At 32.5% G+C, this 12,827-nt stretch overlaps 1 protein-coding gene across 1 annotated transcript; it reads left to right on the forward strand.

Moving 5' to 3' along the window:
- The first annotated feature begins 141 nt into the window (after positions 1 to 141).
- LOC139517202 (RRP15-like protein) lies at positions 142 to 12,379 on the forward strand. Its single transcript, XM_071307927.1, has 5 exons — positions 142 to 252; positions 7,860 to 8,233; positions 9,028 to 9,113; positions 11,160 to 11,361; positions 12,172 to 12,379. The coding sequence occupies exons 1-5, from the start codon at positions 192 to 194 to the stop codon at positions 12,328 to 12,330; spliced, it is 882 nt and encodes a 293-aa protein (XP_071164028.1). The 5' UTR covers positions 142 to 191; the 3' UTR covers positions 12,331 to 12,379.
- The last annotated feature ends 448 nt before the right edge of the window (positions 12,380 to 12,827 follow it).

The raw sequence follows: 12,827 nt of genomic DNA on the forward strand, positions 1-12,827 counted from the left end.
ACTTTTGTTTGTTGATATTGAAAAGTATTTTCTAGTATTCATTATGAATTAAATAAACATTTCTAGTTTTTTTTTATTTCTCTGTGTGAATGTATTTACACAGAAAATTATGAATAACTTTTGACGACTTCGTTAAACATTTTGTAATTTTTACGAATCGTGTACACAAACACGATAAAGAGCACGTGGAAATGCAATCCATTTCAGTTGAAAGTCCAGACGATGGATCGAGCGATTATGACAGTGACATCAGTGTGTATTACACAGTTATTTTTTCCGTGTTTTAAAAAAAACTTTATATAAAGAGTTTAACAAATGTACTAAATTACACCTGATTTTCACCCCCCCTTTTTATTTGGCTGTAATTAGTCTTCATTTTCCTCTACAGCACACATATAAACAATAAATATAACTTAAGTTATGTCACACCTAATTGAATGTTACATAAAATTTAATCTATATTACATGTCTACAGTTTAGTCCAAATAATGATGCTGTTTTGAAAGGCTAGCTATTAGTATTATATTTTTTTTGCATAGACACCTTACAGACTAATATCTATATGAATGTCCACAGGGGCTTGTTTAGTGGGTCAGACAAGGTTTAACTGTCAAAAACGTGCCATTTTAAGTAAAACCTTGTCCGACCTTGGTATCAGGTCCAGGGCTCACGCTACCAGGCGACTTGGGCGAAGAAGTCGCCTTCCCGACCGTCACTTCGCTTTCCCCGACCCCCAAAAGCGAAAACAAGTCGCCCTGTTCTTGACGACAGTCACTTTCAGTCGCTTCCGTCATCAGACATTTTCAATTTTTACCAAGTTGATGAAACATCAAATTTTTATTGATAATTAAAGAAATTCAGACATAAACGATTCATTATCTTTTGAAAAGAGGTTGAAGCATTGTCTTCGCAGTGTGTAGCAGGTTATTTGGCCCTTTATACTATTGTAAAATCCAAACATTGTATCGCACCGCGCGAATGAGCACTTCTCTTTCAAATCTCACCACTTCTCCCTATCAGTTTCAAAAAGAGAAGTCACTTCTCCCTATAATTCTGAAGTAGTGTGAGCCCTGAGGTCCGTTTGCGCCCAATATACTTTCGCACCCTACACGTTCGCACCTCGCACGTTCGCACCCAAGGTCCGTTCGCACTCTACACGTTCGCGCTCAATTTAAATTCAAATTCGAGTTGAATAATTGGAAAATCATGATTGTTGTTTTTAATTGCTTTCGTGTAAATACTGAATGTATTTATAGCTTGGTATGAGTAAAAGATTGAAGATTTTAAATGAAAAACACAAAAGATAATTGTTTTTAACAGCTTGGTCCCTTTGATCTGAAATAATGAAACAATACACTATAATTATATATTAATATACATGATAAAATTTAATCAACACACAAAAAAAAAAGAAACGTAGTCAGAATCTCACTTCATTTTGAAACAAGTCAATGAAACAAAAGTTATAGCAATACACTAACCAAAACATGATAAACAGTTAGGCAGCAACCATTTGATTTTCTGGGGGGGGCTATGGTTTTTTTTGGAAAAAAAAGTTTGTTTCCAGTTTTTGGAGAAAAAAATAATTTGTTTTTGATTCTGAGAAAAAAAAATTGTTTGTTTCACCCCCAGCTGCCACTATATGTAATGCTAAAATTGAAAGAAAAAAATTGTTTTCGACTTGTCGGGAAAAAAATAGATTGTTTTTCGACTTATTTCAGAATCATTGATGGTTTGGAGGTCAGTTTAGACCAATTTTTCTATGATTCCATAAGGAATAAAAATCAAATTGGTGTACCTTTATAATAAAGAAGGATACGGCTGCAAAGTAAACACAGAATGGACATTTTTGTCTTTATCATAAAAAAACGTAGATGAAAAAACTGTCAAAATAGGTGCAATTTGGGTACCGTCACGTTATTAGTATTTATGGAGGATAGATAAATGTAAAATATTGTTTTGTATTCAAAGAGAAAGAATTAAAATTAAATATAAGAAATAAAATTAAAATTAAATCTAAGAATAAAAATTAAAATTAAATATAATTTTATTTTTTTTATAATTTGAAAATGAAATAAAGACGATTTTTAACAATATATTGTGTTGCCAATTATTTCAATAGTTTTGTGCCAATAAACTGTTTTGTATTTGTATTTGTAAACCGTAAATATTTCATCTAATTCAAAATAATAAGCCTAATAACAACCAAGACTGTTTTCAATAGAAGTTTAAATCAAATTGTTGAGACTTCAATCCCGTAAATTATACGAGTTTTTGTTGATGTTTATATTATTTCCCGCTTTTAACGTCCTGTTCCATTATATGTTATTATAAGAAACTCAATTTTAAGTATAAGGCCAACATATCGTATTTATAAAATATGTATAGGCATGCATTTGTGAATTAAGTTATTTTCCTTTTGATACAACTTTCCCTGTCGGAGCCTCTACATCTATTCACACCTGTCAATCATTTCTCGCAAGTGAAACATTTTGGTCAGACAGATCACTCGTGCTTTCTTTTTTGACATTTTTCCCGTTAATCTCTTTGAAAGTCAAACAATTGGTTTCCTTTAATACAATATTTATAACGCCGAGATCATATTTAGATTCCTATTTTTTTATTGTATTTAAAATTGTTGACACTCGAGATAATATGCCTTTCTATTTTCATGTCTGAAATATTTTATGAAAATCGCCGGTGTTATAAATATATTTTACAAATTGTATCAATTGATACACGAAAATCAAAGTTTAACCTTATATAGTTTATTGACTAAATGCACATTTATACCCCAATGGGGTTGAAGGCTAGTCGTACTAGTCATGATCAGCTGTCTTTACTTTTTCGTCGTACTTCTAGTCATTCTAAAGCTCGCACAGTCAGTATGATTTTTTAAATCGATGTTGTATTATTTCCGAAGTTTAAAGGAGGTCTCCAAATAGATTATTTAAATGAGATCTGGGAAATGACTGATAAAAATAAAACAAAAAATAGTTAAAGAAGACTAAATCGTGTTTTGATTATACATGTTTGTAAATCGATTAAATTTCTATTCTGGTAAATAGATCAAGAGCCTCAAAACTAAAACACAATACTGTCAATCATTCCACATCAAATTTAATCATGAATGAATTTTCCCACGGTCGGTCAGTAAGGTCACCTGTGTTTACTGTTACGACATTTCCCGCCATATAAAAATTTCGTGCAGTGGACAAAATCGATCTTTAATATCTTTTATTAGCATTCAATATTATTGTGAGTGGAGTCAAGTTAAAGTTCAACCACGTGCACACGCTGTTGATCACTGATATGTGTATCATGGAATTGTCTTTTCACGGCAATTTTTTCTTTTAGATTGCTATAAAAAATATAACATACAAGTTTCCTTTTTTACACGGATTGTGCGTAAATTAATATTATGCAATTAAGTTCGGGATTTCGGGATTAAGGCAGCAACCATTTGATTTTCTGGGGGGGGGGGGCTATGGTTTTTTTTTCTGTACTAACTTTTTTAGCTCACCTGGCCTAAAAGGCCATGTGAGCTTTTCTCATCACTTGGCGTCCGTCGTCGTCGTCTGTCGTCGTTAACAATTTTTCAAACATCTTCTCCTCTGAAACTACTGAATGGATTTGAATGAAACTTAAAATGATTGTTCCTTAGATTATCCTGCACAAAGTGTGTGCTTCGATTTTTGATCCGTCAAAAAACATGGCCGCCGTTACTTAAAATAGAACATAGGGGTCAAATGCAGTTTTTGGCTTATATCTCAAAAACGGAAGCATTTAGAGCAAATGTGACATGGGGTAAAACTGTTCATTAGGTCAAGATCTATCAGCCCAGAAATTTTCAGATGAATCAAACAAACCATTGTTGGGTTGCTGCCACCTAATTGGTAATTTTAAGGAAATTTTGCAGTTTTTGGTCATTATCTTGAATATTATTATAGATGAAGATAAACTGTAAACAGCAAAAATGATCAGCAAAGTAAGATCTACAAATAGGTTAATATGACCAAAATTGTCAATTGACCCCTTAAGGGGTAAATGTCCTTTAATGACAATTTTTCACAATTTGTTCATCATATTTGCTAACTTTAAAAAATCTTCTCCTCTGAAACTACTGAATGGATTTGGATGAAACTTAGCATGATAGTTCCTTAGATTATCCTGCACAAAGTGTGTGCTTCGATTTTTGATCCGTCAAAAAACATGGCCGCCGTTACTTAAAATAAATAATAGGGGTCAAATGCAGTTTTTGGCTTATATCTCAAAAACGAAAGCATTTAGAGCAAATCTGACAAGGGGTAAAAATGTTCATTAGGTCAAGATCTATCAGCCCTGAAATTTTCAGACGAATCAAACAAACCATTGTTGGGTTGCTGCCACTTAATTGGTAATTTTAAGGAAATTTAGCAGTTTTTGGTCATTATCTTGAATATCATTATAGATAAAGATAAACTGTAGACAGCAAAAATGATCAGCAAAGTAAGATCTACAAATAAGTTAAATATGACCAAAATTGTCAATTGACCCCTTAAGGGGTTATTGTCCTTTAATGACAATTTTTTCACAATTTGTTCATCATATTTGCTAACTTTAAAAAATCTTCTCCTCTAAAACTACTCAACCAAATTCAACCAAACTTCATTTGAATGATCAGTAGGGTGTATAGAATAAAGTTTGTGTTTTATTTTCTATTTCGTCAAAAAACATGGCCGAAGGCATTGTTTACCAGGTGAGCGATTCAGGCTCTTGAGAGCCTCTTGTTTTTCGCCTGTGGCAAAAAACAATCTATTTTTTTCGCGACAAGTCGAAAACAATTTTTTTCTTTCAGTTTTAGCATTACATATAGTGGCAGCTGAGGGTGTAACAAACAATTTTTTTTTTTCAGAATTCAAAACAAATTTTTTTTTCTCCCAAAACTGGAAACAAACTTTTTTTTCCAAAAAAAAACATAGCCCCCCAGAAAATCAAATGGTTGCTGCCTAACCCTTTCGGGATCTGGGAATTCTTTTTCGCGATGTCGGGACCTTGGGACTTCGTGTTTTTAAGCCCCCTACCCCCAAATGCAGATCAATTATATTAATTTAGCATAATGAACAAACACGGAAATCTTAAAATAAACTTTAATATGCCCAGGAAGAATCAATATTTTCTTCTAGTGTTATAATTAGCGTTCTATTTTAGTTATACATCTCCAACTTTCGGACAATATTTGTTTACAGTAAAAATAAAAACTACAAAGAATCATCAAGCTACTAATAATATACAAGTATTGCTCACTGTAATTATTTTTATCTCGGAACTGACCCAACACAGACTGAAAATTAAATACAAATTATAAAAATATTTTGCATGTGACCGCGTCAAACTAAAACGTATGCAGCAACACTTGAGACAGCATTCTGCTAATCAATGGATTTACATGGAAAATAAATCAGTAAAATAAAAATAACCGTGAGCTTCAAGAAATAGAATACATGTAAAAATATATAATGTTTAAAAAATTCATGCAAAAAAATAAGAAAAAGATACAAAAAAAGAAAACAAAGGAAAAGGAACATATAATAAAAATATTTTTTAGGAACAAAGAAAATAAATAACAGTTGAAATATCAAAACCATAATTAACAAAATAGGCTATTTTTATTAAACAAAGTTTTCTCCAGTACTTCTTCACCTGTAAAAATATTTTATGTCAAATACGATGTAGAACTAATATAATCCATAAAGTGACTGAGAGGTTAAAATTACAGGTAATCTGATTCTGAAATCAGTGAACCGTAATTCTAGCAACACGGATTAAGATGAAAGGACCATTCACACCTAAATCTGTTGATTAATGACCATACTACATACCATAAAAATGTCGGATTATTCATATCCGACTAGACGGATTAAGACATCCATAAAAATAAGTCCCTACCCGTACTGTATTGCCATTTTGGTCTCTTGTGGAGAGTTGTCTCATTGGCAATCATACCACATCTTCTTTTTTTATAAGATATTGATATGACAATAACAAAAAAGAAACAACAATGATCTAGTATAAATTCGAAGGAAAAAGCAGTTTGACCATCATAAACTACACACACATACATACATACATATATTATATGTTAATTATACTTGAATACACTGAATTGTGCTTGCCAAGTTCAGGTGATCCCACCACTGAGGGAAAAAAACATACATTATGCATAGAACAGGCTATTATTTGAACTTAGAATTATTTTTGATTATGGAATTTGCATAATTTCTTGTGCTTGAAATTTTTTAATGAATTCCATGTTTATTCTGCATTATAATGTTCTGTGCGCAGCACAACACTTTCTATTGCAAAGAAGATAAATGTAGCACATTTTCAATAGAATGCACTGTGCTGCGCACAACACTATCTATACAAAATGCATTGTGTGGAAAATGTTATGCAACCCTCAAAACATAATAATACAGAATAAACAGGGAATTTATTAAAAATTTCAAACACAAGAAATTATGCAAATTCCATAATTAAAAATAATTCCAAGTTCAAGTAATAGCCTGTTATAGAATGTTTTTACCCATTGTCTCTTGTACAGAAGCACCCATCATGCCTATAGCGTTTCCGTGATTTATATACATGTACATGTAGGTTGTAAATTTTTTTGAAACATCAGGTTCATGATCATGATGATGTTTGAATGTACTTTGCAGTTCAATGTCATATTTTCATCTAGATAAACATCAACACTCAGAAAACCCCAAACTATTTTTTATCAGTTGATTGGTAGAGTTGTTATCATGGTTAAGGTATCCAGGTATCAGTGTCATATTGAAAAAGTATAGGAATGATGAAAAGAGAATAGCTGAAAAATTAGAAATTATAATAATTAGGGCCCCGCCAAAGGCGGGTCGCCCTATAGTGATCAGTCTGTCCGTCCGTCCGTCCGTCCGTAACACTTTGTGTCCGCTCCATATCTAGAGAACCATTATGATTTCATACTTTATATTTTACATAATTATTAACCACCACCAGAGGGCGTGTCATGATGTATGTACAACTTCCTAGGTCAAAGGTCAAGGTAAAAAAACTTTGGTTTCAGTTGACAACCCTGTGTCCTGTGGTGAAGATCGTGTCCGCTCTATATCTTGAGAACCGTTATCATTTCAAAGTTTATACTTGACATGTATATGAACCTACACCAGAGGGTGTGTCATAATTTATGAACGACTGCCTAGGGTAAAGTTCAAGGTCAAAAACTTTGGTTTCAGTTGACAACCCCATGTCCTATGGTAAAGATTATGTCCGCTCTATATCTTGAGAACCGTTATCATTTTAAAGTTTATACCTGAAATGTATATAAACCAATATCAGAGGATATGTCATAATTTATGTACAACTTCCTAGGTCAAAGGTCAAGGTCAAAAACTTTGGTTTCAGTTGACAACCCCATGTCCTATGGTAAAGATCGTGTCCGCTCTATATCTTGAGAACCGTTATCATTTCAAAGTTTATACTTGACATGTTTATAAACCAACACCAAAGGGTGTGTCATAATTTATTAACAACTTCCTAGGTCAAAGGTCAAGGTCAAAAACTTTGATTTCAGTTGACAAACCCATGTCCTATGGTAAAGATACAATTTTTTAATGCACATTATTCACAGCGGGGCCCACAGAGATGGCTCCCATCTCAATGATATCTAGTTTGATAAGTCAAATGTAGACCCAGTACTTTATAATAAAATACCAAAACCTGTGTTTAGAAGCATTGTAGTGATATCTTGATATTCTTAGTGATGATAATTTACATTGTCAGATATGGTACTGATTCTTTTACATGAGAATAATTGTAAACAAATGACTTCTTTACAGGTGGCGGTGATGAGGAAATCGAGACTGAATCTGAGACAGGATTGAATGATGGAGGTGATGAGGAAATTGAGACTGATTCTGAAACAGGATTGATTGATGAAGAGGATGAGACCGAATTCAAGATAGGATCGGCTGATGAAGAGGATGAGACGGAATCCAAGACCAGATTGGCTGCTGGAGGTGAGGAAGAAATTGAGACTGATTCCAAGAAAGGTTTGGCTGATGCCATGGCCAAAATTTTGTCAAAATCTGTACCTCTGCATAAACAGGTGATTTTAGCGAAAGGAACAACAGACAGAAAGTTAGAGAGGAAAAGGAAAAAGAAAGAAGAAGAAGATGATGAAAAGCACGAAGATAAAACATCATTAGAGAAGGTACATAGTGTGTCTGCTGCCAGAATTAATTACAAAAGCAATTAATGATTTACAAATTACAAATACTGAAACCTTCCAATTACTCGTATTACCTTTGAATTACAATTGCTAACTAATTTAGTATTAAAGGCACTTGTCTAGGAAACTTAACTAGATAAACGACCACTAAAACAAGAGATTTGAGCTATTGCCCTTATGATGAATTTTATGAACTTTCAGTTGTTTTTATTACATTATCTAGAGAATATTGTAGTAACAGAGAACTGTTAAAAATGCAGTAAAATTGGTAAACAAATAATATTGTGATGACAGCTCAGTGGATAGCAACTTGATTTAAGGAGAATTGGGGCTAAGAAGCTTTTGTGAAAAAAATAATTCTTATATTCAATTAGGAGATGAGGTTTAATTGCTGATGTGACAACTATCCATCTGATACTTATGTAAATAAGTAGTTTGATCCAGATGCTTAACAAAAACTAGATGTATTGGCCTTGTTTTAACTTCAACAAAAGTTAAGTTTTAAAGTTCATATCTCAGGTACTGTAATCTGTTGATTTGTTCAGAAATGAGCAATTTTCTGATTTGCAACTTTATGAAAAAGTAACTATTCAGTTGAAAACAGATCTACTTTCTTTCCGCTCTAATCCATAAACCAGGCTGCTCTCTTTTAAACTAATTAAAATTTACAGCAGGCAAGAAATTGTCGTGTGTCAAATCTAATACTTATTGTTACTGACTTATTGTTTATTTTAAAATGATTGTACAAAGATTGCAATTGAAATTTAAACTTGTAGAAAAGGCTATGGGAACAAATGGCGAAGGTAAAACCTGATCCACTGGAGAGAGATAAAGAAAGAGCTTTACAAAGAATAGCACAAAGGTCTGTTTTGATGTAATATACCCTGTTATAAAAAGTACATGACATAAAATTGAGATTAGAAATGGGGAATGTGTCAAAGAGACAACAATCTGACCAAAGCAAAAAACAGCTTAATGCCACCAATGGGTCTTCAACACAGCACTTTGGGGATTGCTTCAGTTGGCCACTTTAACAAAAATGTGTACTAGTTTAGCGAAAATGGACGTCACACTTTATTTCAATTCTCCAAAATATATAAATTAACTAAAATTTAAAAACGTACAAGATTAACACCATGAACACAGCAAGAGGCTCCTGACGTGGGACAGGTGCAAACATGTTGAACACATTTTTGTCATTAGGCGCAGAAACTTACATGCTTCATTCGCAATGTTAACAATCTTACACCCATTAAAACTATAAATGAAACATTCAGTTCTTTAATAATGGAGATATTTGGACAACATGGTTCAACTTGGCCAAGTACACAATATTCAAAAGAACAAATGTTATACAAACTATGCACTGTGGTAGTATATTTTTATGTTTTTAAGTATGAAAGATATAAAGTTAACCATGCATACAGTCATGATAGTGAATATGTCTTGCATGGTAAATGAATGAAGCATTTATCAGTGGCGTAGCCAGGGTTGAAATGATGTGGATGCCTTCGCCGAGCGGAGAGATTTAGACTATTTTATGCAGAATTTTTTCAGACATTGTTCCTGTAAGCACATGTACTCCTCTAGAATCCGACACTGGTTAGATTTTTGTTTAATTTCAAAATACCCCCCAATTCATATAAATTCTCGAAATTGAATGTAATTCATAATTTATTTATTTGATGTAAAAGTTTCCCACCAATCTTATATTTGACATCTCATAAACGGCCCCAATCACAGCGGCACTTCTGTAAAAAGGAACTGAAGTGATCCCCTTTCCTAGCATTTCTCAAAAAACGGTCCCATCATAGCAGCACTTCGAAATACAGGAACTGAAGTGATTCCATTAAAGCGTCGCAGGGGAGACCATCGAAATTCCTGGTGTCCGTCAATCCGGTCTTGTTTACACTCTCATGTGTACAATTCTTGCCAGATTTTTTATATCATCAGCAATGACAATTTCGAAAATAAGTCCTAAGCTTTGACCTTTTGAAATATAAATTATAACGGAAATCCCATTGCATTTTCTTTGAAGCTTTTATATCTCCAATAAAAATAAAAGGAAGAGGAAAACATTATTTTTTACTAGTTATTGCCCTTGCTCCTTGGTTACATAAAATATGTGCAATACAGGGGACATAGGAACTTTGTTCTTTTATTGAAAATGAAATTAATATGTGGACCTAGATAGAAAGTTGAATTTACTGATAAGCCTGGGAATGATCACACTCTATTATAGATTAGTGTTTTTCACTTCGTCTTTCATGTCACAGGAAACAATATCAGAATATGGTGGTTTAGTTGTCAGTTATGTTGTTAGTCAGTTGTAGAAGCCATCGCTCCGTTAGGCTCAATTCTAAATGAAACATGTCCGAGGATCTGTGCATCGTCCTCTGCACTTGCCGTAGCCGACGACGTAATCTTTTTACGAAAAAAAAATCGAGAACACTTTTCTGCAATTTATCCATCTTGTTTTATTACATGAACTAAATTATCCTTAATAAAAGACCAATCATACTTCATCAGAAATAATTGGATGTTATCCTCATATCCTAACCCTTGTTACATACGGATACCTCCGAGTTTAACTGCTGCGAATATATCTTTATTTATATTTTTTTCCTGTCAAAATGATGTGGATGCTTGAGCATCTGAGCATACATGCAAGCTACGCCACTGTTTATACCCACATGGAAAAAGAATGTACAAAAGTTAACATTTACTTCAAATCACCACAGAACAAGAAAGTAGAATAGTTTAACATTGACTCAATATCAACATAAATCAAGAATAAAGAATACATAAACCAAATGCACATCAAACAAGAATATAGTTCATTTTATATTGTAAACTTTCTTAGTTTTACTCAATATTAAATGATCAATATTATTAACCAATATTTCAGGGGAGTTGTCCAATTATTTAATGCAGTTAGGAAACAACAGAAAATATTGAAAGAACAATTAGATGATGCAGGTCCAACTGAAGCAAAAAAATCAAAGGCTTTAGGCAAAATGACAAAAGGAAAATTCTTGGATTTACTAAAAGGACAAACTGTAGCAAATGTATCTAACCAAAGAATGAATATGAAAACAGAAATTAAACAGGTAAAAAATTGTCAAGCCATGTTATAACACAGTAGTCCTTTCTGTAATTTCTTAGTTTAGATACTGTCTTTAATATTTTCAAATTATTTGAATGTATAAATAAATTGTATTAAGAGGGTCAACAGTTTCTGAAAATGGACATAAAATTGAACACAAAATGGTTTCATGGATTATCTATTTCATTAGAATTACATGATGAATATTGCTTCTGAATAAAAGGATATATTGGGATATATTCCAATGAGACAGCACCCTCAAGTCAAACAAGCCAGAATTTGTGTACTAAATGTGGAAGGGAAAATTTGGGTAAACTTGTGAAATGTTGTCGTATTTAAGATCTTTATGAGTTGAGAACAAACATTTAAAAAATCATGTAATATTAGTTTTACTATAAACATGATAAATCTGTGTGTAATGTGTGGTGTTTTTCCAAAGTTAGAGTTCGAATGACTAGAAAATAATTTGCAAAGGCCTTACTGTTAAATGCAAACTTAAACCTTGACATTTCACAGCAGTGTCAGAGCTAGATTCTGTTTGTTTTAATGTGCCTTTATTTTAGTATTGGAGTTTTTACAAAGCTTTGTAAGTATTGTCAGGTCATGTCAGTTTATTCACATAAAGTTATTTAATACAATTATGATTAATACATTTATTGAAGTAGCAAATATATTGAAATTATTAGACTGCCCTATCAACAGGATTTGTTGATATTAAATAAAAAAAGAATATTTGGATTAAAAGTTGTAACATTGACAAAATGCTTATGTTATGTTATGACTATGTTATATATTGTTTTTGTTTCAATTGAAGGAAAATGAATCTGATGAAGAAGGCAGCAATAAGAAGAAATGGGACATTTTAAGAGATGATTACATGATGGGGGCTAAAATGAAAGACTGGGATAAAGAAAGTGATAGTGAAAACCCTCAATCAGACAATGAAATGGACAGTGGTAGTGATAGTGGATGATAAATATTATGTTATAGATTTTATAATAAATTACATTTGTTTTAAGAAAGTTTTTGATGAGTGTGAGTTGAAATGTACAAAAAATGATACTTTGCTACATAGGATATGAAAATAAAACACAAAACAGATGCCTATTTTTATACGACCGCAAAAATGTTTGCGTTCGTATATTGTTATCCCGTTGTCGGCGGTGTAGTCGTCAGCGTCATCCGAAGACGGATGGTTTCCAGATAATAACTTTAGTATAATTTAATAGAAATCAATAAAATTTTAACACAATGTTTATAACCACAAAAGGAAGCTTGGAATTGATTTTGAGGGTTATGGTCCCTACGGTTTAGGAATTAAAGGGGCCCATAACAAGCATTTATCTAGTGTCAGTACAAAAAGTTGTGAATAAGTATTTCAATTGTTCTGAAATTTTACCACAATGTTTAATACCGTAAGTAGAAGGTTGGGATATATTTTGTGGGTTATGGGGCAAACAAGTCTAGGAA

This window comes from Mytilus edulis, chromosome 3 (genome assembly GCF_963676685.1).
Source record: "Mytilus edulis chromosome 3, xbMytEdul2.2, whole genome shotgun sequence".
NCBI classification, from domain to species: Eukaryota; Metazoa; Mollusca; class Bivalvia; order Mytilida; family Mytilidae; genus Mytilus; species Mytilus edulis.

Bases quoted from the DNA above. Each gene is read 5' to 3' on its own strand.
- LOC139517202 (XM_071307927.1), top strand. From the start codon at position 192: ATGCAATCCATTTCAGTTGAAAGTCCAGACGATGGATCGAGCGATTAT. The intron at 253-7,859 runs GTGTGTATTACA...ACTTCTTTACAG, and splicing joins CGATTATGACAGTGACATCA to GTGGCGGTGATGAGGAAATC. The intron at 9,114-11,159 runs GTCTGTTTTGAT...CCAATATTTCAG, and splicing joins TTACAAAGAATAGCACAAAG to GGGAGTTGTCCAATTATTTA.